The sequence below is a fragment of the Marmota monax genome, unplaced genomic scaffold, assembly GCF_021218885.2.
Source record: "Marmota monax isolate L192 unplaced genomic scaffold, Marmota_monax_Labrador192_F-V1.1 WCK01_AAM20220418_F8-fsc00182, whole genome shotgun sequence".
NCBI classification, from domain to species: domain Eukaryota; kingdom Metazoa; phylum Chordata; class Mammalia; order Rodentia; family Sciuridae; genus Marmota; species Marmota monax.
The window spans coordinates 2,851,861-2,879,425 of record NW_026693043.1 but is presented as its reverse complement, the minus strand read 5'-3'; the positions used below and the strand labels follow the sequence as shown (position 1 = coordinate 2,879,425).

The window sequence follows — 27,565 nt, the reverse complement described above, 5'->3', positions numbered from 1 at the left end:
CTCCCCACCTCTCACCCCCTGGTCCCTTTCCTCTACTGATTGCCCTTTGATTTTCATGAGATCCCCACTGCACCACCTTTCTTTGCCTTTTTACTCTCTATCTTCCACATATGAGAGAAAACATATGACCTTGACCTTCTGAGTTTGGCTTAATTTCACCTAACATAATGGTCCCTAGTTCCATCCATTTTTCTACAAATGACATAATTTCATTATTTTTATGGCTGCAAAGAACTCCATTGTGTATATATACCACATTTTCTATATCCATTCACTTGTTGCTGTATACCTACACGCCAGCTCCATAGTTTGGCTATTGTGGAATGTGCTGATATAAACATGGATAAGCATGTACCACTATAGTATGATGACTTTAACTTTAGGATGCACACTGAGGAGTGGTATAGCTGGGTCAAATGGTGGTTAGCCTTGTATTTTCTTAGGCAAGTCAAAAGACATAATAAGGGACTGGGGTTGTGGTTCAGTGGTAGAGCCTAGCATTTGTGAGGCCTTGGGTTCAATCCTCAGCACTACATAAAAATAAATAAATAAAGGTATTGTGTCCGTCTACAATTAAAAACACTAAATATTTAAAAAAAGACATAAAATTAAGCACATCTGTAATAATATGCAGATTCATATATCATAGATTTAGAGCCTAGAGGGCATGAATTTGAATTTCAGAATCACAATTTATTGGCTATGTGATTTGAGGCAAGTTTCTTCACCTGTCTCTGCCTCTGTTTTGTAATTTTAAAACTAATAATAACAGCTTTCTCATAGTGTCATTGAGAGAAATGAATGAAATGTATAAAATACTTGAAAGCATTCAGCAAATGCTTACAAAGTGTTAGCCATAATGATAATGATAATGATGGAGGTGGCAATGATGATGGTGCTGATAATGGTGGTGATTACGATGCTTGCTGCTGTAGCTTAGATCTTTAGTGTTTCCTAAGGCCCATATGTTAAAGCTTTAGACTCCTACCTTGGAATTATTGGGAGGTTGTGAAACCTTTAAGAGGTAGAGCCTTGTGGGAGGCCTTTTGGTCATTGTGGATGTACAATGACAGCAGATAGTAGGGCACCAGTCCCTTCCTCTTCGTCTCGTCTTCCTTCCCCCACTGGCTAGAGGTAAGGGTTCTGCATGTCTTCCATGATTTACTGCCTTGCCACAGGTCCAAGGATATGGTGCCATTTGCTCCTGGACTGAAATCTACACAACTGTGAGCCTTTTCTGTATTCAAGTTTATAATCTCAGGTATTTTGTTTTAGTGACAGAAAGCTGACTACTATACCTACTTATTACAATCCTTATTTCTCACAACACTTTCTTCTTGCTCATGAATGATGCTTATTTTGAAGTGGTGATAGTGGTGATTTAAAAAAAAAAGACGATATGGGTGCTGATCAAAAATATCCCTTAGGTGAGATTCTTGGAACCTCCTCTTGAACATTTTTTTTTTCACATAAGCAGATGCCTTTGAAATAGCCCTTTCTTCACAGTCCAGTTGTTACAGTTTGAATTCTCTTAAAGTGTCTTCCATGTAAACTTCACAAGTTGTTTCTTTGCCAAATTTGTCTCTTGCTTTATCCAAACCACACTCTGGGTTTCTCCTGCCATGTCATTTCTCTACTAGTTACCAAGGTGTTCTTTTCATCAGCATCTGTTAAACGCCCTTCTTCCTACCTCAACAAGTGAATCTTCCTTAAGTCAACACAATTTCAACACTAGAGATTAATGTTCACAGCAACAAAGCTCCTTTTGGGACCAAGAAAACATTTGCATTTGTACATGAAATCTCTTTTGATTGATTTTAAGTGGAGTTTTTATTTCACAGCATTGAACTTCTTTGGAAGGAGTCTTCTGACATGTCTAAGTGAATCATCATTTTGGTTTGTACTGCCAAAGACAGTCAGCATTTTTTCCCAATAGCTTATGGAGTATAAAGCTTGTACCTGTAAACATTAATCAGACTTGGCACTGAATGAGTGATTCAGCAGAGAAAAGAATATATTTTGTTCTTGGATAAATTCAAGGTCATGAATTTCCATCTCATATAATCTTTCTTGAGAAGAAGGCATGTTATTGTGGAGTCACAGACCTCTTAAATTTCTGGAGTACCAGTAAATTCACCATGGACTCTGGACATTTAATTTAATATATTTTAGGAGCTTCAATTTATAGTCTGTAAAGTGGGACTATTAGTTTCTCTCTCCTGGTGTTACCATGAAAATTAAGTATGACAATATATGAAATGACTTTTTAAATATCAGATACTTTCATCATGATTATTTTATCTTATATAGTAGAGAAACCCTTTAGGAAGGAATTTGTAATGCTTTCATTAGTGAATTATAGTTGTACATACTAGTTGCATTCATTTTGATATCAGAATATGTACATGGAATTTAACTTGCTACATTTCAGACCCCTGTGTTTCTCTTTTCTTCCCCTCTTTCCGTATTCTTCCTATACTCTACTGATCTTTCTTCTACTTATTTATTATTGATTGATGTTTTATAGACATACACAGAGATGGAATTCCCTGAGGTATATTTATACATGCACATAGTATAATTTTTGTCAGATTCAGTCCTCATTTCCTCTATTCCCCATCATTCATTCCTCCCTCCAGTCACCTTCTTCTACTCCACTGATCTTTCCTCCTTTAGAATATCACCCCTTTTTCCTCACTTTACTAAAATCAAGGAAGAAATTTTTTTGATAACTTACTTTTTAGACATATTTTTTCCAGACTTAGATCATCACATGTCCTTAGATTTTAAAATGATAGTCTGGTAACCCAAAGATAATCAAAATCTAAGGAAAAACCAGTTTTTGAAGAAAAAAAACATTTGTTTTAAATGTCAGTTTTTTCTATTTCTTACTCTCCCTACCTCCTTTTTTATTGTGCTAGACTTGGACCCAGGTTATAAGGAGCTTTTTCATCTTCTTATTACTCTGTATATTTCAGGGACATCAAAAGCATTCGGATAATATCTTTGAAAGACAAGGGACACACCTGTCATCCGGCACCTGTGACCCCAAAGAGGCTACAGTTGTTTTGGATTAGCTGATCTGCTGTTGGAGGCTGGAGTTCAGGGTCCAGGCCTGGAGGTTCAGAGAGGGCTTGCTACGTAATGTCACCAAATGAGCTCTTTTCCAGACAAGGGGATACTAAGTTGAGCACTTCAGGATTTATTTTTTCTGCTGGTAAATCCCAGCATGTTCAGCAATACTATAAGGATGGGAAGCTTTGAGATTTCTACTACCAAGTCTGTGGGTTCATACAACAAAATTGCCCTAGAGGGTTATGGGAGGCTCAAGATGTTTGTGGAAAGGGAATTGATAATTAAAGTCATGATACCAATAATAATTTATATCCTTCTAAGCATTCTGCACATATCAACTCATTTAATCCCTGCCACAGCCCTGAAGGGAGGTGTTGCTATCTACATTTTGCAAAATCATCTGGAAAATGGAAGTGAGCTGCCCAGAAAACATCAGAGATATAACTTACCTAAAGTCACAGAATTAAAATGAATTTGTTTCTTGATCCAAGGCTCCCATATTCCAAATGAAAGTTGGCAATACCTTTTGTGGAAAGAAAATATAGGGACAGTAATGATGATATTAGTCAATATTTACACACTTACTATGTGCTCAGCACTATGGTAAGAGACATAGATACATTATCTCATTGTTTGTCCTCAATATCTCCACAACGTTGGCTCTATCTGCATCCACATCATTTACAGAGATCCAGACAGCTTGTTGCATGCCTGAGTTCATGGTTACCTGCTGAGATGTTGGTTGTCACAGCTGTTCTCTGATCTCTAATAGCATTTATATGTAGGCAAAAATGATTTTTTTTGCAGTGTTGGGGGTAGAACTCAGGGCCTTGCTCTACCACCAAGTTATGCCTTCAAGCCCCAAATGGATCTTTCACAAGTGGATTCTGGTGTTTGGATAAAATAAGGGTTTACAATGATTATGACACTGAGTGTGCTTTTTGTCCTAATGCTATTGTGTTTGATTCTCTTTCTTTACTGGCTTACAATATAATCATGATAAAAAATCACTTTAAGCTGGTCACGATGGCACATGCCTATCTATAATCCCAGCAACTTGGGAGTCTGAGGCAGGAGGGCCACAAGTTCAAGGCCAGCGTCAGCAAATTATTGAGACTCTGCCTCAAAATAATTTTTTTTAAAAAGGCTGGTGATGTAGCTCAATAATAGAGTGTTTGCCTAGCATATTCAAGGCCCTGGGTTCCATCCTTGGTATTGGGGGAAAAAAAAGAACCACTTAAAGTTTGAATTGAAATTTTCCAAACCAGAACATATCTGTACAAACCCCAAAATGTACAATTCTTTTTTTTAATTGATTTTATTTTTTAAATACATGACAGAAGAATGCATTACAATTCTTATTACACATAGAGAGCACAATTTTTCATCTCTGTTTGTATATAAAGTATGTTTACATCAACTCATATCTTCATACATGTACTTTGGATAATGATGACCATCACATTCTTAATGGCTATTTAAATAAGCATTATGTTAATATTTTATCTGTGAATAGCCACATTATATTTTTTAATTAAACTAGAATATGATATCTGGGAAAACCAACTTTGGTGTAAATTATTTATGGAAGATTTTATGAAATCTTATAGTGAGACTAAAATGATCTTTTCTCTAATTTAAGAATTATAATTAAGCAAATATAGTTAGCAGAATATGATAAAAAATGTGTGGAAGAAAATATTTAAACATTTAAACTTCTTTAAATTTCATTGAAATTTGGAGATTATGTGGATTTTGCCTCCAAGATTCTTTCCTAAATAACTCAAAATATACAGGAATTGTTGCTTCTTAGGCCCTTAGATATTTTTTAAGATGACAAATTCACTCTTCTTCATTGCAAAAACCTTTATTATATGAACATTAGTGGGATTTTAAAATTGTGATCTATGATATAAAAGTAAGCTTTTCCTATGGGCCTTGGATTTGATTACAAACTTTCTCATCTTAACTTCCCCTTTTCAAGACTCTAAACATGGCAAAAAATATTCTCTTCAATCTGTTCACTTGAGTCTGTATTGAGCAGTCATTGTTGTATTTCCCATTCCCTGTTGAGGATCATGGAGAAGATTGGGTTGTCCCCACCAAACCCCCAAAAGAAAACATCCCTATTTTCAAATGAGGTTCCATTGGACCTATTTCCAGAAGTTTCTCATGAGGTCTTGGCCATTCCAGAGCCATGGGATTGAGATACTGCTGTAGTCTGCTATGCTTAGTCTAATGAGTGGCCATCACAGGAGATGGAGAAGTGCTCTGAGGATCCACAGCTGTGGCAGAGGGAGAAGTCAGACTGAAGTAGTTTCAGTGGAAGCCTCAGCTAACTCTGCATTGAAGATGAGATGACCCTTTAGGGATTTCCTGAGCAGGCCAAGAGGGCAAGGCCTTGATATTTTCCTGTCACTCAGTCTTTGGAAGTGAACTCCCCAGAGAAAGCATTATGAACTTGAGCAAAGTTACTGTGGAAATCTCGGAAGACTGAGTTCCAGGGACTGCCTGCCAACAGCACCCCCAGCAGCCAAAGGACTAAGTGCCTTATTTTTAAAGGGAGATCAAAATGTCTATGTTTGTGGGAAGTACATGAAACACATACAGGAATGAATATAATATATAGTCTCAGTTTCCATGAACAATTATAAAGGTCAACACAAAAACATCTGAATAGTGGCATTTGAGGAAAATAAATTGAGGAGTGTTCAAATGAGAAAGTAAAGTATTACTTCTGAGGAAGTAAAATTTGAGTAGTTATTTGAATGACATGAAGGAGTAGCCATGTGAATATTTGGCAAAAAAGTGTTCCTGAACTGAGCAGGGACATGTCTATAATCCCAGTGACTCAGAAGACTTGAGGCAGAAGGATCAAAAGTTTGAGGCCAGCTTCAGTGACTTGATGAGACCTTGTCTCAAAATAAAAAATGAAAATGGATGAGAATATAGCTCAGAACACCCCAGGTTTAATGCCCAGCACCAAAATAAAAAAAGTGTTCCTGGAAGAGGGGATGAGAGGTACAAAGGCCCTGAGGCAGGTATAAACTCTTTTTTTTAAAATCTAAGGAATAACAAGGAGATAAGTGAAGAAAGTGAGAAGGTGGTAGATGGGGAAAGAGAAGTATGTCAGCCTTGTTGAAAATGGCAAGCACTTTGGATTTCCTACAGATGTGATAAAAAGCCATTAGAGGAAATTGGTTAAAGAGTAACATGCTCTGAATTATACCTTACTGGGTTAGTCCACTTTCTTCTGCTATAATGGAATACCACAGGCTAAATAATTTGTAAAGAATAGAGATTTCTTTGGCTCATAGTTCTGGAGTCTGGGAAATCTGAGAGCCTGACACTGGCATTTCATGAGGGCCTCTGTGCTGCATTGTAACATGGTGGAAGGGCAAGACAGCATGCATAAGACAGAGAAAAATTAGGCTGAACATATTCCATTTATCAGGAACCCACTCCCATGATTACTAACCCACTTCTATCATAATTTCCATTCCCATGACATAATCATATCTTAAAGGTTTCCCCTCATAATACCATTATGGTGGCAGTTAAATTTGAATGTGAGTTTTGGAGGAGACATTCTTGGAGGCAAAGGTGGAATCATGGAGAGAATTTAGGAAATTAGTGAAGTAATAAAGATCAGAGCTGATAGTGGCTTTAACCAGGGAGCTTTCAGTCAAGGAAGTGAGAAGTGGTTGGATTCTAGATATATTTTAAATGTACAACTGACTATGCATGAAAGTGGAGAAAGAGAAGTCACAGGTGATGTTTAAGCAACTAATTTTAGACAATCTGTGCTTTACTGATGAATGGATTATCATTGTCTGGCAATAAAAGTAATGGGGAAGTAAAAAGGAGTACAATCAATTAATGAAATTAATCCAACTCCCCAAAGATTCATTTCAGTCCATAGTTAAAATAGAGATTGAGTCTGGATTCTTCCAGGAGAAATACTACTCTTAACTCAGACTCTTGTTAACAGCCACTGAGGATGGCATGGAAGCTCATCTACTTAAGAAATGAGCATCTAATGCTAAGAGACATCAAACACAACATCAGCCCATTCTGGACTCTGAAAATTATGAATGTCTTTCCTCAGGGTGGCCTTTCCACCACCATCAGGACACAGGAAATCTACAATAATTGTGTCACAGATAATGGTGGCCACTTCAAATTCAGTGCAACTGGAATCCAAACAGGAATGTGATTTTTTAAAACCCTTCCTCTCCTTTCTCTCTGAGGGAGTCAGTTATGTAATGTGTGGACATTGAACATCCTTTTCCAAGAAGGGACCTGTCTAGTGATCTGGGTGCCATCTCAGTGCATCAGATTGCAGGAATCTTGGCTCCATATCAGTCTATTGGTGTTGGCTGGGTCAAAACGAAAGCTGAAATTCCTTTCCACTTGGGTAATCAATAAATCTATATTTCTTAAGACAGTGCAGGACTCTTTTGCTGGCTGCTAATAACCTCGCCCATGATTCAGAAGTTACATCAACCATTCTTTTTTTGAACAGCTTAATTGAGATATAATCAACTTATCCACTTAGAATGTACAATTCAATTCTGAGTAGGTAATTTTCTTTGGTTGTACTGGGGATTAAATCCAGGACTCATACACATGCTAGGCAAGCACTCAAACACTAGGTTACATTGCCAGCCCTAGTAGGTAAATTTTTACTGATAAAATATACATACAGAAAAAGGGATAAAACATAAATGAGCAGCAGCTTCATAAATGTTCATAAAGTGAACACAACCATGAAGCCAGTACTCAGGCCAAGAAACAGAACACTACCAGTTCCCAGAGACATCCTCATGTTCCCTTACAGACATTACCCTGTCCTCAAGGATAACTGCTATATCAACTTCCATCACCATAGATGATTTTGCCTGTTTTCAAACTTTATATGAAATGGAATTCTGCAGTATTTAATTTCTGAGTCTAGGTTGTGAACCTATAACTGGAATTCACCCATGTTTTTAGGGGTAGCTGGATGGTTCATTGTCATTGCTACATGGTGTTGTGAGTCAAAGTTAAGTGTATATGCAGCTTTAGTAGATAGTGCCAAACAATTTCCCAAAGTGGTTATACTATGTTACCTTACCATTTGTGGAGAATAAGTGTTCTGGTTGCTTGTGAACCACACCAAACTGTTGATATTGTTATTAGGTTTTCTTATTCTCAAATTCTGGAACTTTGGGGGGGGCACAGATAAGCTTAAAGTACATTCTTTTGTCAGTATATACGAAATTACTATATATGTGCACTCTACTGGAGAGATTCCATGGCTTCAGCAAATTTTCAGAGGAGTCCTTGTCCCAGCTCATAAAGCTGAAATTCAAGCTCTATCACTCCTATGTGCAGTTTATTGTATATCAATTCAATCATGCTTCAATAAAGCTCTTTTTTAAAAAAGAACTTGAACTCTAAATACACAAACCTGAGGTTAAATTCGGATCCTACCACACCCAGTCATGCAACTTTGAGTTACTCCACCTCTCTGTGCTTTGGAAGTTATCTGCAAAATAAAATACACTATTAACACACAATTACTCACTGGCTTGTTGTGAGGATTAAACTAAATAATTTAATTTGAACTGTTAGCTCAGTGTCTGACAATATAATTAAGAAGATAGGAAGCTCCAGGATCAAAAGCATTGATCTCTGAATGTCTGAATTGAAATCTTGCTGCCACTGTAAGAATTCAGGCAACTGATAATTATTTCATCTTCTTCTCTGCCTCAGTTTCTCCATATGAAAATGACAATATTGTTACTGTCTCATAGGGTCATTGTGAAGTGCACAGAGTACATGTAATATGTACCATACAGGGCCTATATAGAGGAGTATTCAATGTTATTGGTTTCATTTTTGTTATTATTACTGCAGGGCTTTGCTTATTTTTCTTATCCCCAAATTCCCCATTGATCCCTATATGAATAATCACAGGCCTTTTGCATGCTGGGGTGCTTCTGGCAGATCCCCAAAACACAGAATTTCCCATGATTTGGTGCAATAAGAAGACAGTGTTGATGCCAGGTCTGGGCACTCAGAAAGATGAATGAGGGCCACAAAGAAGGCATGTGAACAGAGGAGGGAAATATTTGCTTAAGAAGAGTTTTAAGCAAGTATTCCCCCTCTCTTACCCCATGGAAAAGTCCTCCAAATTAGTTTATGGCCCAGGCATAGCCCTAGTTGGTGGCTGTAAAACTGATTGAGTTATAGAGGGACAGGCACTTTACCCTAGGTCCCCATGGCTAAAAATATTTCCATGGGTGTCAGAGGAGACATCCTGAGAGAAAGATGTCTTTTGCCTCAGTCTGGCTGGGCACAATTCAGGAGCCACTTGTCAAAAGAAACGAACTTTATTTTTAGAACCACATACGCCAAACAAAACCGCTCCTCAGGAAAAACCCTCAGAGCCCAACTGCCACCACCGGCTTCCCACAAGCCTCTCTCACAACCACAGGCCTCTCCACCTCCCACAATCCTCCTGCTCTTGATGCCGATTGGCTGGGTCGCATGGGCGGAGCCAAAAAAGTCCCCCAATGAGCAGCTCCGTGGTCTGAAAGGGCAGGGAAACAGCCTAATGAGCATCACCGCAGAGGAGCCAATCAGCTAGATGTTGCTGGGGCGCTGTGAGCCAATCATCAGCTGGCAGTCTGAAAGTTTGCTGGGGCCCCTTCGGCTGTGGCTCTCAACAGTCTTTCCTCAGGATCTGGATCTAAGAAGGACTAGACCACCTGTACTTACTGGCAGGGACTGGGGCCAGCATCAAGCATAAGATGGCAAAGGGGCTTCTCTAATTTGACAAAAATTGGGGTTTGAGGTCTTGGCTTCCAGAACAAAAGTCAGGAGGACAGGACACATGAATCATTGAAGTTGATATTAGAAATGCTTGCCTCTTCAAGCCAGCCTGTTTTTGTTAAGATTCTAGAAGGCAGAGTTCAGATGTCTTTACTGAACCTGACAAGTCTTTACAGGATCTAAAATAAGGTCACATGAGCATTAGTTTGGTTGCTGGTTTTCAGCAAGTTTGTTTTAAAAAAGCCAAACATATATCTTCATGCTAGGAATTCAGATTATAAGATTTATATAAAAAGATTAATAATAATGGGAACATGGATTTATAGCAAGAAGTGATTGTATAAATGACAGTTCATTTATCACAATCACAAAACCATCAGCAACATTCATCTAGTGTACTCTCCATGCTGTGTATAATCTCAGTTCATTCCTACCACACAAATTTGAGATAGGTACCATGATTCTTATTCTAAAGATAAGAAAAAACAAAGATTACATGTGTGACTGGGGTAGAGGATTTGCCTAGAATGCTCAAGACCCTCAGTTCCTTCCCTAGCACTGCAAAATAAATGAATAAATAAAATAAAGATAAGCTTATAAATGTTGAGTAATTTGCCTGTAATCAGATAGCTATCACATTTCAGAGCCAATTTGAGTAAATTCTGTTAGTCTCTTAAAATGCCATCCCTTCTCATGAGGTTCTGTATTAGCACCTCTCAAACTTTTACATTCTTGAAAATTATTAAGAATCCCAGGTAGCTTTGGTTGACATGACTCTATTTATCTATATTTCCCATACTAGAAACTGAAATAGTGAATCTTTAAAATATTTATTAACCCATTTAAAATAATCATAATAATACTATTACAAATTAACATAGTCTATTTTTATGAAAAAGCTGGTTTCTAAACCACAAAAGAATGAGTGGCATTAACTTACATTCTTGTGTACTGTTCCCATCTGGCTTAATAGGACATCTGGATTTTCATATCTGCTTTGGCATTCTTTCTGTTGCAATCCATTATTTTGGCTGGAATATATGAAGAAAATTTTCCCTTGTATGGATGTGTTGGAGAAAAGGAGAACCTCAACTACACCATAGGTGCATTTCAGAACCCTAAAAGGTCTTTAAACCCCAGTTTGAGAACTGCTAGGCTCTGCATATTATGGAATATTATGTAATAATCAAGAAAGGTATGCTTAACAAGCATCAATGACTGGAATGGGAAGTATTTAGGATATAACATTGACTGAAAATTAGCAGGACAATAATTGCATGCACCAGAAGACCTCAATTGTAAAGTGTATAAAATGAATGAAAGAATAAAAGAAATATTTTGAAGTGTTAATAAGCCAAGATGGATTTTTCTTGGCAGGATTGTGAATAATTATTTTTATAGTTGTTTTTGCCATCTAGAATTCCACAATGGATAAAACATACATGCATATTCATACATGTGTGCATGTGTGTGTGTGCATATGTGTGTGGCCATTTACATCAAGTGTAGCTCCTGACTAGGCACAGCAGTGAGGATATATGCTCTTCAGTCCTTTCTGACTCTTTCACAAGTACTCATTCTCCTTGAAGTGTCCCCTATAGAGCACTGGATTGTTTAGAACTCCTATCATCTCTTTGTCCCTGTTTCCACTTCACTGTTCCTTCTAGGGAGCCCAGAGGGCAACTTCCTTTCAAATACCAAAATTCCTATGTTGATGTCCCTTTCTCAACGTGTTTGCTACAGATGATTTTTATCATAGGGATTTTTACATGAGGCATCACTGTGTATTTATGGGCTAATGAATGTTTCCTGACAATTGTCAGAATACCCCATTCTACACACTCCCCCACACACGTACACATGCACATACACTTTTGACCTACACAGATACTATAAATTATATTGAATTTCCAATAGCTTCTGCTCTTGAGCTATGAGATCCCAAACTAGTCATTTAAACCCATCTGTGCTTTATTTTCTTCACACACAAAAGAAATAAATAACTTCTACTGGGCTACCTCACTGGGCTATTTTGAGGATAAAACAAAAATGTTGGATAAAATTGGACTTTGTAACAGGTACATCCTGACCTGGGGGCTTATTCTGAGATTTTTCTTTATGATTTCTTCAGAAGGACAAGCCTCCTTGGACAGTGTTCAAACTAGTAACAATTGGTGAACTCTTTCTACTATGGCCAAATCAGAAGTTCAATCACCTTCCAGTGGCTTTGCTTGGGTAAACTTATGAACTTAGACATTTCCTCCCTATCTTGATTATTCCCTGATCCTGAAGATTTTTTTTTAAATGAGTGTAACAATAGATCTTTCCTGTGTTTAATAGAAGCTTTTCCTAATCTTATAAAAGAATACTTGCTTTTATGAATCTAGCTAGGCTAAGCCATTATCTCTTTGGATGTGACCACTGAGGACTGTTAGTAAATTAGTGCATACAAGATGCTTCTTCTACATGGTGCTTTTTACATATAATTTAGTTTCAATTTATTCATACAGAGTCATTTATGGAGGTCACTTTCCACTGATTTTGATTTTGGGGTTCCAAACACACCCACTTTCTAAGAGAATTAGGAGGGTTTGGGCTGCTGGTCTCTGATATCATTGCTTTGCTGTTGGGGGAGCTCTCACTGTGTTTGGGACCCCATTGAAAAAGAGTCTCTATACTTCAGCTGGGTTGACATTTCAACTGGGCCACTGAGCTAGAATCTGTCAAATGAATCATTGGAAGGGGCCCTCTAGACCCTATTACACCACTTCCACATGACATGTACTAGACAAAGATCTTATGCCTGGGGAAGAGAGGGAAGTGTGTGGAGAAATACCCATTTCACAAGGTGTTCCAAGTGGAAGATTAATGTAGACAGTGGAACAGGATACTGTTATTGAGTGGGGCTCCGTGTGTATTATGATTTGTCAGTTGAAACTGCCCTTATCCAAAACTTATCCTTCATCTTTTCTCAGGCCAGGTTCCACGAGTCAAATTGAAATTCTCCCTTTCTGAAATAATTTTCTTGTGTTCCTACCATGGCTATTGGGGGCAGGCCTTGGTGATGACCAGTAAACATGTGTTAGCCAAATTTGCTGGGCTCACACTCTTCTTCAAGTCATATGCTAGGCATTTCTGGCAGAACCAATATGCTTATGAAATCAAACAACAACAACAGAAATCTAAATAATTAAATTATTTAGCTGAGTATGAACTTATTCCCCTCCATCTTTGTCTTAAGGGATTTTCAAACAAAATTGGTGCTATTCTTCCCATGTCAGGGGTGGCTATTCAACCTGCTTGTGGTTTCATGTTTCGTATTGCCTTTACCTATGGGACATAGTGTCATTCCCTTTGAACAAGTGTGTGTATGTGAAAGGTAGAAAAGGGGAACAGGGGCTGGCACTATTCTGAGGGTGGAGATCTGCAGAGGTCACTGGTGTTTCCGGGCTCAATAGGGGGCTTAAAACAATGATGTTAATATTAGTGTAGAAGACCAGAGTACAAAATATCAATTTAGAAATCAGGACATTGTGTATCAAACAAATATTAAGTTCAAGGTTACACAGATGAGATATCAAACATATATAGGGAACCTACTATGTGCCAGTGGACTAGGCCTGCAGGTCCTGAGCATATAAAAGATAATTGTCACGGTGTCAGCTGCAATAATGACGCCAACATTGAGAATTTCCAAGTGCCGGTCACTGTCCAAAGTAACTTATATGGATCAACTCATTTCATCTTCCCAATATGTCTCTGATGTAGTTACTATAATCACATTTTACAGTCATGTGAACTGAAGCACAGAGAGGTTAAGCAATATAACACAGCTAGTGAATGGAAGAACCATGATTTGCTCTAAGGAGGTTGGCTCTCTTGCAGCTTAGAGCCCAGTAAGTAACACAGAATGATAAATGCATGAGGCAGGGACAGTGGGGTTAGAGGCAGGTGAAACAAACAGAGATGCTCACTGCAATGGTTTGACTAATACTTCCAAAATTCACATTGAAACATGATCTCCAAATTCATATGTGGATGGTATTTGGAGGTGGGGTTTCTGGGAGGGATTTGGGACTAGTGAAGAGGAAGAGAGACCTGAGCTGACACACTCTTGCTCTGTCTTGCCATGTGATGCCCTCCACTACTTTACGATGCAATACAAAGGCCATCACAAATGCCAAGCAAACACCAGCACTATGCTCTTGGATTTCCCAGCCTCCAAAACCATGAGCCAAATAAATGGCTACTCTTTACAAATTACCCAGCCTCAGGTATTTTGTTACAGCAACACAAAACAAACTAACACACTGCCTAGTCCAGCTATTTATGGTAACTTTGGAATACTTCCTGGGGGAAGATGATAGGGTCTATGGAGGTTACATTGGAAAGAGTGATATCTGGGGCCCTGGGATATTAAGCAACTGACTTGCTTTTTTGTCAGTCAATTTAAGAAAGACAGAGCTAGAATGGGAATTCACATCTGCTTTGGGGAGAATAATCCCATAGATCAACCCACAGATATCTACCGAGTAATTTCTGTGTGCTGAGCTCTGATGGAGGAAGCATAAGAAGAGGTTTTATTTAAAATTTTTTTTGCAGTGCTCAGGAAAACCCAGGACCTTGTGCCTGCTAGAAAAGTGCTATGCCACTGAGTTAGACCTTCAATCCTGATATATCAGGATTTTTAAATTTTTTTTCATTCATTTATTTTTATATATGGTTGAGGATTGAACCCAGTGCCTCACATGTGCTAGTCAAGCACTCTTCCACTGAACTACAATCTCAGCCCCAAAAAGAGATTTTAAAAGCCAGTGTGCAGGGCTGGGGATGTGGCTCAAGCGGTAGTGTGCTCGCCTGGCATGCGTGCAGCCCGGGTTCAATCCTCAGCACCACATACAAAGATGTTGTGTCTGCCGAAAACTAAAAAATAAATATTAAAATTCTCTCTCTCTCTCTCTCTCTCTCTCTCTCTCTCTCAAAAAAAAAAAAAAAAAAAAAAAGCCAGTGTGCAGCCAGGTACAGTGGCGCACTCCTGTAATCCCAGCAGGTTGGGAGGCTGAGGCAGGAGGATCACAAGTTCAAAGCCAGTCTCCACAACTTAGGGAGGCACTAAGCAACTTAGTGAGCCTGTCTCTAAATAAAACATAAAAAGGGCTGGGTATTTGACTCAGTGCTTAAGCTCCCGTGGGTTCAATCCCTGGCAACCCCCTGCAAAAAAAAGCCAGCATGCAAATTGTGCAATATTAGAATTGTGATGTATCTCAGTGAATGTGTTTTAAAAACAAAATCAGGGCTGGGGGATATAGTTCAATGATAGAGCACTTCTTTGGCACACAGGAAGGTCTGGATTCTGTCCTCAGCACGGCAAAAAATAAAAATGAAAAAAGAATCAGCAATGCATAGCAGCCAGAAGTTGTTTCTAAATACTCTCTTAATAAAAGGAATGAAGGTTTCTTGGTCAAATGACACAATCTAGAACTTGGGTAGAGAAAATAGAAGATGACCTGGAGAATCTTCTAGTACCAGAATGGAAAGAAACACCCAAGAAACAAAAAGATAAGGGCTTGTCAAAGGGAACATAGGAGCCAACATGAAAGGTCCCCCAATTGGTCATAGGTAGAATAATTCAAGCAACAAAATAAATACAAAACAAATAAATAAGAAGTATAAAAGAAAAGTCATCAAGTGTCAACAAGTGAGGAATTCTCATACATTGCTGGTGGGGAAGTAAAATGGTAAACTTTGGGAAGCTATTAAAGGTATACCACTCAACAATTCTACTACTAGACATGGACCTAAGAGAAAGTACAAGATGTTTATGTATACAAAAAGATCTTTACCAGAATGTTCATAGCAGTATTATTCATAATAAGCCAAAACTGGAAATAATGATCAACAAATGAATTTATAAACAAACCATAGTTCATCCAAGATGGACTATCAGTTAGCAATAAATTGCAATGTAGACAGATTTTAAAGATATGCTGTGTAAAATGAAATCCAGATATTTAATTGTACATAAAGCATGCGTCTTTTAAAAAAATTTAGAATATGCAGAACTAATCTATAATGATAGGAAACTGAACAGTAGTTCAGTAAGGGGACAGGGATTGTCTGGGAAGGGGCAAGAGAGAACATTCTGGAATTATGAGAATGTTTTACATCTTCATTGGGTGTGCTTTAGTCAGTTTTTTTTTTCTTTTTTTTGTGCTGTGACTAAAAGACCTGACAAGAACAATTTTAGCAGAGGACAGAGGAAAAGTTTATTTGGGGCCTCCCAGTTTCAGAGGTCTCAGTCCATAGAAGGCTGGCTCCATACCTCAGGGCTCAAGGTGAGGCTGAACATCATGGTGGAAGAGTGTAGAAGAGGGAAAAAGCTCAGGACGTGATGAGGAAGCATACAGAGAAAGAGTGAGACTCTTGCCAGATACAAAATATATACTCCAAAAGCACACCCCAGGGATGCATTTCCTCCAGCCACAACCTACCTGCCTTCAGTTACTACCCAGTTAATCTCTAGTGAAAGATTCATTCAGTGATTGGGTTAAGGCTCTCATAACCTGAACATTTCACCTCCAAGCCTTCTTGCATTGTCTCACACATGAGCTTTTGAGGGACACCTCATATCCAAACTATAACATGGTGGTAGTTACACAGTGTATACATGTGTCAAATTTTTTCATTTATAATAGATATGTTGTTGGAAAGATGTTGGTCAAATTATACAAAATTTCAATTAGGAAGAATAAGTCCAAGAGATCCATTGTATAACATAGTGGCTATAGTTAGTAATAATGTATTATATTCTTGAAAATGACTGGGAGTAGCTTTTAAGTTTTCTCACCACAAAACAAATATGTGAGGTAATGTACATTAATTAGCCCAGTTTAGCCATTCCACGATGTATACAAATATTATTTCAAAACAACATATACATGTTATATTCAAGCAATTTTTTGTCAATTTAGATTGTTTCAATGATCTTTAACCATTGGATAAAATAACTAAAATAGAATGGAAATTGAAAATATCATATGTACATTTCAGCTCCATAAATAAGAAATGTGGTGGTTAATTTTATGTCTTAACTTAGCTAGATCCCACTACCCAGATATTTGGTCAAATATCATTCTAGATGTTTCTATGAAGGTTTTTTTTTTTGTAAGATGAGATTAACATTTAAATCAGTAGACTTGGAATAATGCAGATTACCCTCCATAATGCACTTGAACTTCATTCAATAGAGGCCTTAAGAGAAAAAGATTTATGTCTGGGGTGTAGGTCAGTGGTAGGGCATTTTCCTATCATGGGCAAAGCCCTGTGTTAAGTACACAGTGCATGAACACATGCACATGTGTGCGCACACACACACATACACACACACACACACAGATTTGACTTCCTTTGGAGAAGAGAGAATTCTGCTAACTGACCGCTTTCAAATTTGAACTGCAGCTCTTCCTCAATTGTTTCTCTAGAGAACCCTGACTGAGAAGAACTCTTTCCTATGAATCTTATGGGCTTTGTTGGTGAGAGAAGATCAACACAGCTACACAGCCACATAGCCACAGAGTTAATAAAATAATGAGCATGAAATCTCTTCTTGTTTCACAGCTCTAGTTTCTCTGCTTACAAAATCAATACAAGATGAATCTTTATGGAATGACTCAGGTGTTGTGAGATTTGGGTTGACTGAGAACCTTGAGTTATTCCAATTTGGTTGAAAGATGCTGTCAGAATGCACAGCTGACTTCCAACTCAAAAGTTTTAAAATTGACCCAAAGTATTTTTTGTTTATGTCCCTAAACTGTCATGAACAAGTTAAAACAAGTTAAGACATGATTTGTGCACTGACTTATCTTTAATCCTTTGCAGAGATGTGTTCCCTTTATCTCTGTGTCAAGGCTTCCCTGTAGAGAGAACCAGGTGGTATAAAAATGTCCTGAGGATAAGCCTGAAGTCATCTCATCTTTCTGCTTTGATTTTACCAGTCTCTGGCAACTTCTGCATTGATCTTGAAAGAGCTTGCTGGGCCCGATTTTGTGATCATTCTTACAGATTGTTGCATTTCTGCAATTGGTTTTTTACCCACTTCTAAATTATCTAATGTTTGTGCTTGTAACTTTCTGATTCTCTGTGAACACAGGGGCTCACAGGGGTTCCTGATTCTGATATCTACAGGCATTATTGGCAAATAAGATGACTTTTGGTAACCTTCTTCTGTATGTACTGGCATTTAAATTTTACATGGTAAGGATGCCACTTTCAGAGAGAAACCTCTCTATTGTGCTTGGTTTGACACCAAATTTATGTGGTGAACAGAAGATTTTACTGGAAATCTCTGCTAAAACGTTAAATAGGCCAGGCACGATGGTGCACACCTGTAATCCCAGTGATGTGGGAGGCTGAGGCAGGAGGGTTGAGAGTTCAAAGCCAGCCTCAGCAAAAGCAAGGTCCTAAGCAATTCAGTGAGATCCTGCCACTAAATAAAATACAAAATAGGGCTGAGAATGTGGCTTAGTGGTTGAGTGCCCCTGAGTTCAATCCCTAGTAGCCCCCCCCCCCAAAAAAAAGTTAAATTAGGATTCTAAGGACACAAGGAGCCAAGAATTGAGGGTATGTTACATATTGATCACTAACATGATTTTGTTGGCTGACATTTACCAATTTGGAAGATTTAACTACACTTACATTATAGCTAATGTTTCTTTCAAAAAGTATTTTGTGTCTCACAGGGCAAATCATACCCCTTCAGAGGCCCATTCCCACCAGTGTGGAATCCAATTACCTACTTAGATCATAACAACTTTTGGAGGACAATGGATGACATGGGGCAAGAGGTAAAGTTTCCCAAAGCTTCTTTGATGGTATTTATATTTTTCTATCTATTACCCATCTCCCATGCCTTACACATTGTGAGCACATAGTAACAATCAGTAAAGATCTGTGAAATGAATAAATTTGTTTTTAACCTCTAAAAGAATGAGATGTCAAAAGACTGCTATTTGTATACTACTGATGAGCTATAGAAGATTATGTATGGCTCAACCTTCCTGAGAAGATGTTTCTAATTTAGAAAATCCTCAGGACACTGCAAAGACTTCTGGATCTTTTATTCTACACTGTGCCCAAACCTGAAGCCCATAAGTAAACACATGTAAAGCCTAACTGAAGACTCTGATTTGTTGATTTAGTGAAGCTGTCTGGTTCTAGTTAAAGAGTTAAATTTAAAAATGTTCTCTGTAAATTAGTAAGTTAGTACAGTATGTTCCCCTTATCCATGGATTTACTTTCTGCATATTTAGTTACCCATGGTCAAATATGTCTGAAAATATTACATGGAAAATTCCAGAAATAAACAGACCCTATTCACCTAACTTTTATTAAAGTACATTGTTAAAAATTATTCTATTTTATTAACATTGTTAATCTCTTACTGAGCCTAATTTATAAATCAAACTTTAATTATAGATGTGTATGTATAGGAAAAACAAGGCATATACAGAGTTTGCTACCATCTGTGGTTTTAGGCATCTACTTGGGGACTTGGAACATATCCCCCATGGATTAAGGGGGAAGTACTGTGATCTGTTCTTGGAAATAGCCTGAATACAGCATACTTCTATTTTTTTGTGCAGGAAGTGTTATTGTTATGTACAGGTTGAATAGTATAGATACTTTAGCAGGAAAGCTACAAAGACAATGTTGTTTATGCAGTGCAAGAAACTATTGGAAGAATTTAGAAAACTTGCATTTTTTCCTTTGAGTTTTTAATACTGTTTAAATAGTTATTTAGAGTGGAAAATTACTGTTGTCTTTCTCCTTCAAATCCTAATCTGAATATAGATTCCCAGTGATGCCCCATGGAAGGCACCCCTTGCAGAAGAGTGGGACCACATGACAATGAAGGAGTTGCTAAACAAGATCTGCTGGACTGAGTAAGTAAAAAAGGACTGGGATGTAGCTCAGTGGTAAAGAGACATTGGATTCAATTTCCAGTACTGAAGAAAATTTAAAGAAAAATAGCTATACATCCAATTTCCTTCTTTAGAACAGTTTTGCATCATGAAGGTGGTACTAACCCATAGAGTACTCAGAACAGACCAGAATGTGCTGCCTACTTTCCTTAGAACAGCTTAATGATCTCATTTTCTTAAAGATCTCATTTTCAAATTGTTGATGTAGGAATATTTTTGTATTCTGAAGGTCAGGTGCACAGATGATTAACTTATGCATTTGAAACACCTTTTGTGATGTAGGGCAACTCCTTGAAGTTTGAGTAGGACTTTCTAGGCAGTTCATAACTGTAGGGGAAACATGTGATTGGAACTACCATTATCCTTTATCGAAAAACATGTAGTATTGAGAGGAAGTATTTATGAATCAAATATTAGCATCTTATTGTTGGTGCTGGAAACTGTATAAAAACTGTGAGGAGTATTTAGACAAATGGCATAAAGAGGCCTCACCACTTCTAGACAACAGAGACAGTGGAAAGAATTGTGGGGGCTGTAATTCAAGCACATGGGGAGTTTGTGGTCAACAAAGTGAGAGAAACGGAAGCCAAGTTCAAAGAGACGGTCCTCTTATGTTGAACAACAGAAGTTAGAATTGTATTTGGCTTTGGGGTTAAAATTCTCTAGGCATTGGGGAGGGAAACAGAGTACTGACAATCAAACATAAAAATATGGTTTTAATAAATATCTGAATCTGAGGTATAGAAATACTCAAAAGACATGCAGTTTGCATATTTTTCAATATAATTCTTAAAAAAGAAGCATGAAAAGAACAAAGGAAATTAAGCATACAGGGAGGGAGAGAAAGAAAGCCAATTTAAAAGCATCATTTTTAAAAGGGAAAACTTAAAAGCCAATAAAATAAAAGATTGACTGAATTAATTATGGCACATTCCAAACATTGAATACTATAGAGTCTTTTAAAATTATGTTGTAGAGTAATACTTCATGGTTTGAAAACTCATAATATTAAACACACAGAAAAGTAGATTGTCATAGAGTGTGTACAGTGGGATATATGATCTCATTTCTAAAAAAGAAGCTGCTTATATGTGCACTGCAAAACAATAGAGATCCATTAAAATGTTTTTAACATTTAATATTATAATACAGACATTTATTTCAAGATTGTTTAAAGACATTACATTATTAAAATTATTCATCAAATATCACATTTCATAGTTGGAGAATATTCCATGGAGGGCAAATATCATAATGTATTTAATCTATTATCATTCTGTGGGACATTTTTATTACTTCTACTTTTTATTCTTATTATTATATAATTAATCTCTGTAAGAAACATATTTGTGCTTCTCCTATGTCTTCAGCCTTTGAGAGTAACCATTTCTGGAATAGTAAAATCATCTGTCATGAAATAAATGCCTATCATTAATTGTATACTTTAAAACACATGTCTAATGCTATTTAACTCTTCTTATGAGAACACAGTTTGAAATATAACTTATTATAACCATAATAAGGTTGTATCATTGATTTTTAAATGCTATACTTTAGATTTCCAAAATACAGTCATTATATAATCATCTGCATTGTTTATAACTTCTGTTATGAAAAGTTTTTCATAAATTCAGTTTGATCTTTTCTCCCCATAAACTCCTTGAAGATTGGGCCAATTATATTTCCTTATAATCATAGAGATTTGAGATTTTCTATCATTATTCTTGGCCTAGTCCACCACTTAATTAATACTGTAGGTTGTTGACTAAAAATAAAGCATTCTGAGATATTAGGAGTTTGAGAATACAAGGCAACTCTCTAACTCTTCCTAAGTAAGATACACACAGAATCATTTGCTGGTTTTATTATTTTTTTTCTTTTTATACATGACAGTATAGTATATTTTGACTTGGAGTATATCTTATTCTATTAGGATCCCAGTCTTGTGGATGTACATGATGGTGAGATTCACAGTGGTGTATTCATGTATGTACCTAGGAAACTGATGTTGGATTAATTCTATTGTCTTTCCTATTCCTATCCCCTCTCCCTTCCCTTCATTCCTCTTTGTCTAAGCCAATGAACTTCTATTCTTCCCTCCACTCCTGTTGTGTGTCACCATCCACATATCAGAGAGAAAAAGAAGTAATCAGAATATTCAACCTATTATGATTCAAACTAAAGCAAAATCATACATTCAAAGACTAATGTTGATCATTCTTTCAGTTTTTGTCATTTATAAAATGCTCTTCAGGAACACAAATTATACTTCTTTCCTTTTCCCATGTATGTATTAGTGAATCATAGTTGTACATAATAGTGGGATCTGTATTTCCATATTTGTACATGTACACCGTATTATAATATAATTTAGTCAGTATCTTTCCCAGCATTTCTCCTCCCCCATCTATCTGGTCCCTTTCCTCTACTGATCTCCCTTTGATTTTCATGAGATCCACTCCCACTTTTCTTTTCCTTTTTCCTCTGTAGCTTCCGCATATGAAAGAAAACATATCACCTTTGACCTTCTGAGTTTAACTTATTTCTCTTAACATAATGGTCTCTAGTTCCATCTGTTTTCCTGCAGATGACATATGTTCGTTCTTCTTTATGGCTGAACAAAACTCCATTGTGTATATATACTACAACAAATCATATTTTCAATATGATCACAGCTGTGATCAGTTTTAGAAAACCTATGCCTATCAAAACATATCAAAATGAGACTGGTAATTATATTTTTGGGTGTAGAATATGGAAGATACCCATTCCCTTATATTTTTATCTTATGAGTTTTCCAATTATCTAATATACATATTTTTCATGTAGAAAAATGTTATAACATTTATCTCTCAAAAAGTCAACAGAGCAAAAACAAAAATATTACACTAGTTTTATTGACTTTCCATACTCAAACATTGTTCAGCTCATGCCCTTTCTTCTGATGGTCCCAGAGTAAATCAAATAAAGGATTAGAAATGGACTAGCCCACCAGAGAGAATTAAAGTTGTCCCTGCCTTATCTACACCTTGGGTTTCTGTGGTCTCAGTTATCCATTGTCAACCTCCATCTGAAAATATTATTTTTCAGGATTTTTTTTAGAAAGAGACTTTAGTCACATAACTTTTATTGTAATATATTATTGTAATTGTTTGATTTTATTACTAGGTATTGGTGTTCATCTCTTCCTGTGCCAAATTTATAAATTGAACTTTATCATGGTATATATAGGGAAAAAAAAACAATAAATACAGGTTTTGGTACCATCTAAAGTTCAGACATTCACTAGGGATCTTAGAGTGTATCCCCTATGAATAAAAGTGGACCACTGTATTTTTAGCTCTCCCTTCATTTCAAACCAGGATTATTTCTTTCCCACCTTTTGTCAGCAGCAATTAAAATCTCAACAGTATTTTTGTGTTTAATATTGGTAGTCTAGCTGGTTTCCTGCTAAGATTTTATTATTTATGACTCCCTTTAGTCAATGTCTTGAATTTACCTATAAAATTAGGGTATAGAAAACAACAAAAGATATTTTCACTTTGAAGTACTATTTTAAGCTAATGTCTGCATATTTGCTTTGGAAAGATGCTGCAAATTGATTTTGCAATTTCCATCCTATCAGTGATCATATTGAATCTTACCAAACTAATTCTAAGTCACTTCAATGTATATATAATACATTTGTGGGATGGAATGATGGTAACTGTCACAAAAGTGCTGTTAGGTTGCAGACATTGCCAATAACTGATATATTAGTCACAATCCTATAAATTTCCAGGGTTAATATACACTAAAGTAGCGATCTGCCCTTTGGTAAGTATCTGTTCTTTCAAGGTTGTGAGTTGACTAATGATAAATGATTTTGAAGTTTTAAAAACCTGAGTTTTGAGTAAGCTTAATAGTGGGTCATGTAGTTATATATTATTAAACTCTCTGAGACTCAGTTTTCTGGCTTGTAAACTGGGGAAAGCTAACAGTTATTTTATAGGGTCATGACAACAATTGAACAAAATAAAAAGTTTAAAGAAGCTGGGCATGGTAGTGGACACCTGTAATCCCAGCAGCTCAGGAGGCTGAGACAGGAAGATCTTGAGTTCAAAGCCAGCCTCAGCAATCTAGCGAGGCCTAAGCAACTCAGTGAGACTCTGTCTCTAAATAAAATATAAAAAAGGGCTGGGGATATGGCTCAGTGGTTAAGCACCCCTGTGTTCAATCCCCCATACCAAAAAAAGTTTAAAGACTACTGAGTGTGGAAAAACTTAAACAAATAAAAAATGGTATAATTTATTTCACCTTTTGTCAGCATTATCAGGTAGAAAATTCTGCCTCAAGTGTAACTAAACTAACAATATGCAAACTTTACAACAAAGGCAAAAACAATATTGGTCCTTATTAAAGCTATCCCAGAGTACACATTACTACTGAATTTTAGGGCATGCTAGATATAACTGAGACTTTGGAATTACATGAGATTGTTTACTTTCTGATGTGCTTCTTGACAATATATATCCTCTAGCTATTTACATGCCAAGAAACCAAGCAAAGGTTCACCCTATATGCTTTGTTAATTGCTTTCCCACTGGTCCAGCCTTTGAGCTTGTCTTCTGTTAGAGAGTAAAATAAATTGAATGGATAACTGTGACTAATTTTGCATTCAACACAGCACCTAGCATATCCTTTGTACATTAAGGATGTTTCAAAAACTGTATTTAACTAATGGTTCTTCTCATTTATTCATTCATTCAGGTCCCAGCTCTCATAGGTTGATATTATAGTGGGGGAAACAGCAATAAATATAATAAATCAATAATGAAGATAATTTCAGACATTGAGAAGAGTTCTAAAGATACTATACAATGTCAAAACAACATAAAATGCCAAGATTCTGGGAATATGGAAGCCAGTGCTCATTTTCACAGATAAATAAGAACACATCTTTCTTGGGAAAACATTAGAATGTGTGTTGGGGAGAGTTGAGGATGAGATAGAAGAGGTAGGCATGGGCTATGTTACTTGGGGCTATCTTATTCTGGTTTTGATTGGATGCTAGTAGAGGGATTTAATAATAGAATGACATGACTTATTTTATATTTGAGAAAGAACCCTATAATGGGGAGGGAGGTAAAGAACATCTGTCTTCTAGTGTGATCAATATATATGAGGTGAGGACAAGAGAAGGCAGAGAGGCTAGTCTGGAGGAGGTAATTGCAATACTTCTGGTAAGAGATGACACTCATTTGGTGGTGGTGAAGGTAGAGTGGTGTGTTGAGAGATGACTGGACTTCCTGATGGATTGAGTTGAGACAAAGTAATGGACAGAGAGAAAAATTAAGCTTGATTTCTAAGATGTTGGTTTTAGCTACTGAGTGAATGGTGGTGTGTTCCACTGAGATGAGGAATCACTGAAAAACAGTGGGTATCTGGGAACAAATTGTGACAGCATAGAATACGGAACACAAGCTGATTCTGAGTAAGGTATTTTGTTTCGGAGGAAGAGAAATCCCTAAATATCTGATGTCTTGTTTTATAATATTGGGTTCTATTGACATTTTCCTGCAACTTGTCAAGTTGTGCTAAATTTAGCCAAGAAAATGCATTATTTGAATAATTTCTAGATAATTAAGTTATACTCTCCTACATTTGCCAATTTTGCTGTTGCTTTTTCCTGAGCAGATCTGCAAAGAATCTTGCCACTCTCTTTGTGAACCTTTGTGTTACTGCAGAGACTCATGAGGTCTCTGCTCTATGGTTCCTGTGGTATGTGAAACAGTGTGGGGGCACAACTAGAATCATCTCAACGACCAATGGAGGACAGGTACCAATTAATTTCACCACCATCTCAACAGAAAACCACTACTACTTTCAATCATGAACTGCTGAAACTTGAGGCAGGCTTGTGGCTTTTAGTGTTTTATCATGGTAGCTCAGAGTGATATTTATAAGGAACAGTCTGTCATCAGGTAACCAGTGTAAGAACTGAGTAGCCAATGTAATTTTAGGATTAGACTTATCCCTTTTTATGGACTTTGGACATTTCCATTTGTAGATATTTCCAATTATTGTTTGGTAAATTTGTAGACTATCAGATGGACATAACTTGAGCACTTCTTAGAAAGCTCAAAAAGAAAAGTTAGAAATGCATTTTCAAATTTAAAACACATGGAATTAATTAATTCATTCATTCCCTATTCCCTGAGCCCCAGTATTACATGAGACACTATGCTAGGCACAGTAGAAAGGGGATTAAAGTCCTTAGATAATCTGCTTAATAGTCACATTCATTTTCTTTTCCTTCTACTTTCTTTTCTTTTTCTCCCTCTTCCTTTTTACTCCTTCTTCTTCTTCCTGGATCTGTTTGAAATTTTTAAAAAATTAACTGAACTGAAAATTGGAAAAGAGGAGCCAGCTCAACTGTGTACACAGGCAGGCAGAATATTTGGAAGTTTTGGAACATTTGGAAGCAGGGCTCAGGGCAAGTGGGTGCAGTGAGGTGAAGTGACCTTGGTGACCACAGAAGCATCAGGCACTGTCCCAGGCTGACCTGTAGGGTGGGGTGTGGTGTAGAGGCAGGGATGTTCTGAGCTTCATTTATAGGGCAAGGCCTAGGTGAGCTCAGGCAGGTGGTAGCTGAGTAGTAGTTTCACAAGACCCAACAGCTCAACAAAACAATGCAGAAGGGCTAGGCATAGTGGCACACACCTGTAATTCCCAACTACACAGGAGGCGGAAGCAGGAGAATTGTAAGCTCTAGGCCAGCTTGGGCAACTTAGTGAGAACCTATATCAAAATAAAAAATAAAAAGGGCTGGAATGTAGCTCAGTGGTACAGTGCTTGTGTGTGCAAGGGCCTGGGTTCCATCCCAGTATTGCAAGGAAAATAAAAAGACTGGAGTTATAGCTTAGAAGTACAACACTCCTGAGTTCAACCCCCCAAATCCACCCCAAATACAAATAGGACATAGATCAGGGGTGGTGGCAAGACAGATAGGACCTGGAGATCATTCTAAGGATGTCCTGCTGAGGTTGGATCCTGGAGATCTACAAGTTGCTTTGAACTTGATTTAGAAAACCTATGATTTTATCAAAAGTCAGCAGTCCCCAGTTAGAAAACAGTGGTTAAAGATATGATTCACAACAGTTATTCTACATCTCAGATTGAAGAGAAGCTAGGAAAACAAGCCACTTAGAAATTTATAGCCATTCTTGTATTTCCCACCTGCCTTTTTTCTTTCCAGGAGAGGAAATTTGTGGGAGGATCTGGTCAAGTGAGTGAGCGAATAATGGAGCTCCTTGGGGACCGAGTAAAGCTAGAGAGACCTGTGATCCACATTGACCAAACAGGAGAAAATGTCCTCGTGGAGACCCTAAACCATGAAACATATGAGGTAACCGAGACCCTTAAACAGGTAGAGGTGGGGAGACCAGAGTCTCATAGATAACCAAAGCTTACATAAAGTCAAGAATATCTCAGCTATCATAAACCCTTTGAGAAGGTAATGTTTGAGCACAGAACTGAAGAAAATTCTGGATTAAGCCACGTGTCTGTTGGGGAGAAGATTGTCCCAAGTAGATGGAATGGCAAGTGCCAAGGTGAGAAAAAGTCTGGCATGATCAAGGAATAGCAAGGTAGTCAAAATGACAGAAGTAAGAGGAGTGAAGTTGGAAGATCAACATGAGGTGGAATCAGAA

At 37.3% G+C, this 27,565-nt stretch overlaps 1 protein-coding gene across 1 annotated transcript in view; it reads left to right on the top strand.

Moving 5' to 3' along the window:
- Maob (monoamine oxidase B) overlaps nt 1-27,565 on the top strand; it is a 110,495-nt gene that overhangs the window by 61,933 nt on the left and 20,997 nt on the right. The window contains exons 4-7 of the mRNA XM_046453856.2: nt 18,633-18,737; nt 19,744-19,835; nt 25,551-25,692; nt 27,112-27,261. Coding sequence (XP_046309812.1) covers nt 18,633-18,737; nt 19,744-19,835; nt 25,551-25,692; nt 27,112-27,261 — 489 coding nt within the window. The remainder of the gene's footprint in view (nt 1-18,632; nt 18,738-19,743; nt 19,836-25,550; nt 25,693-27,111; nt 27,262-27,565) is intronic.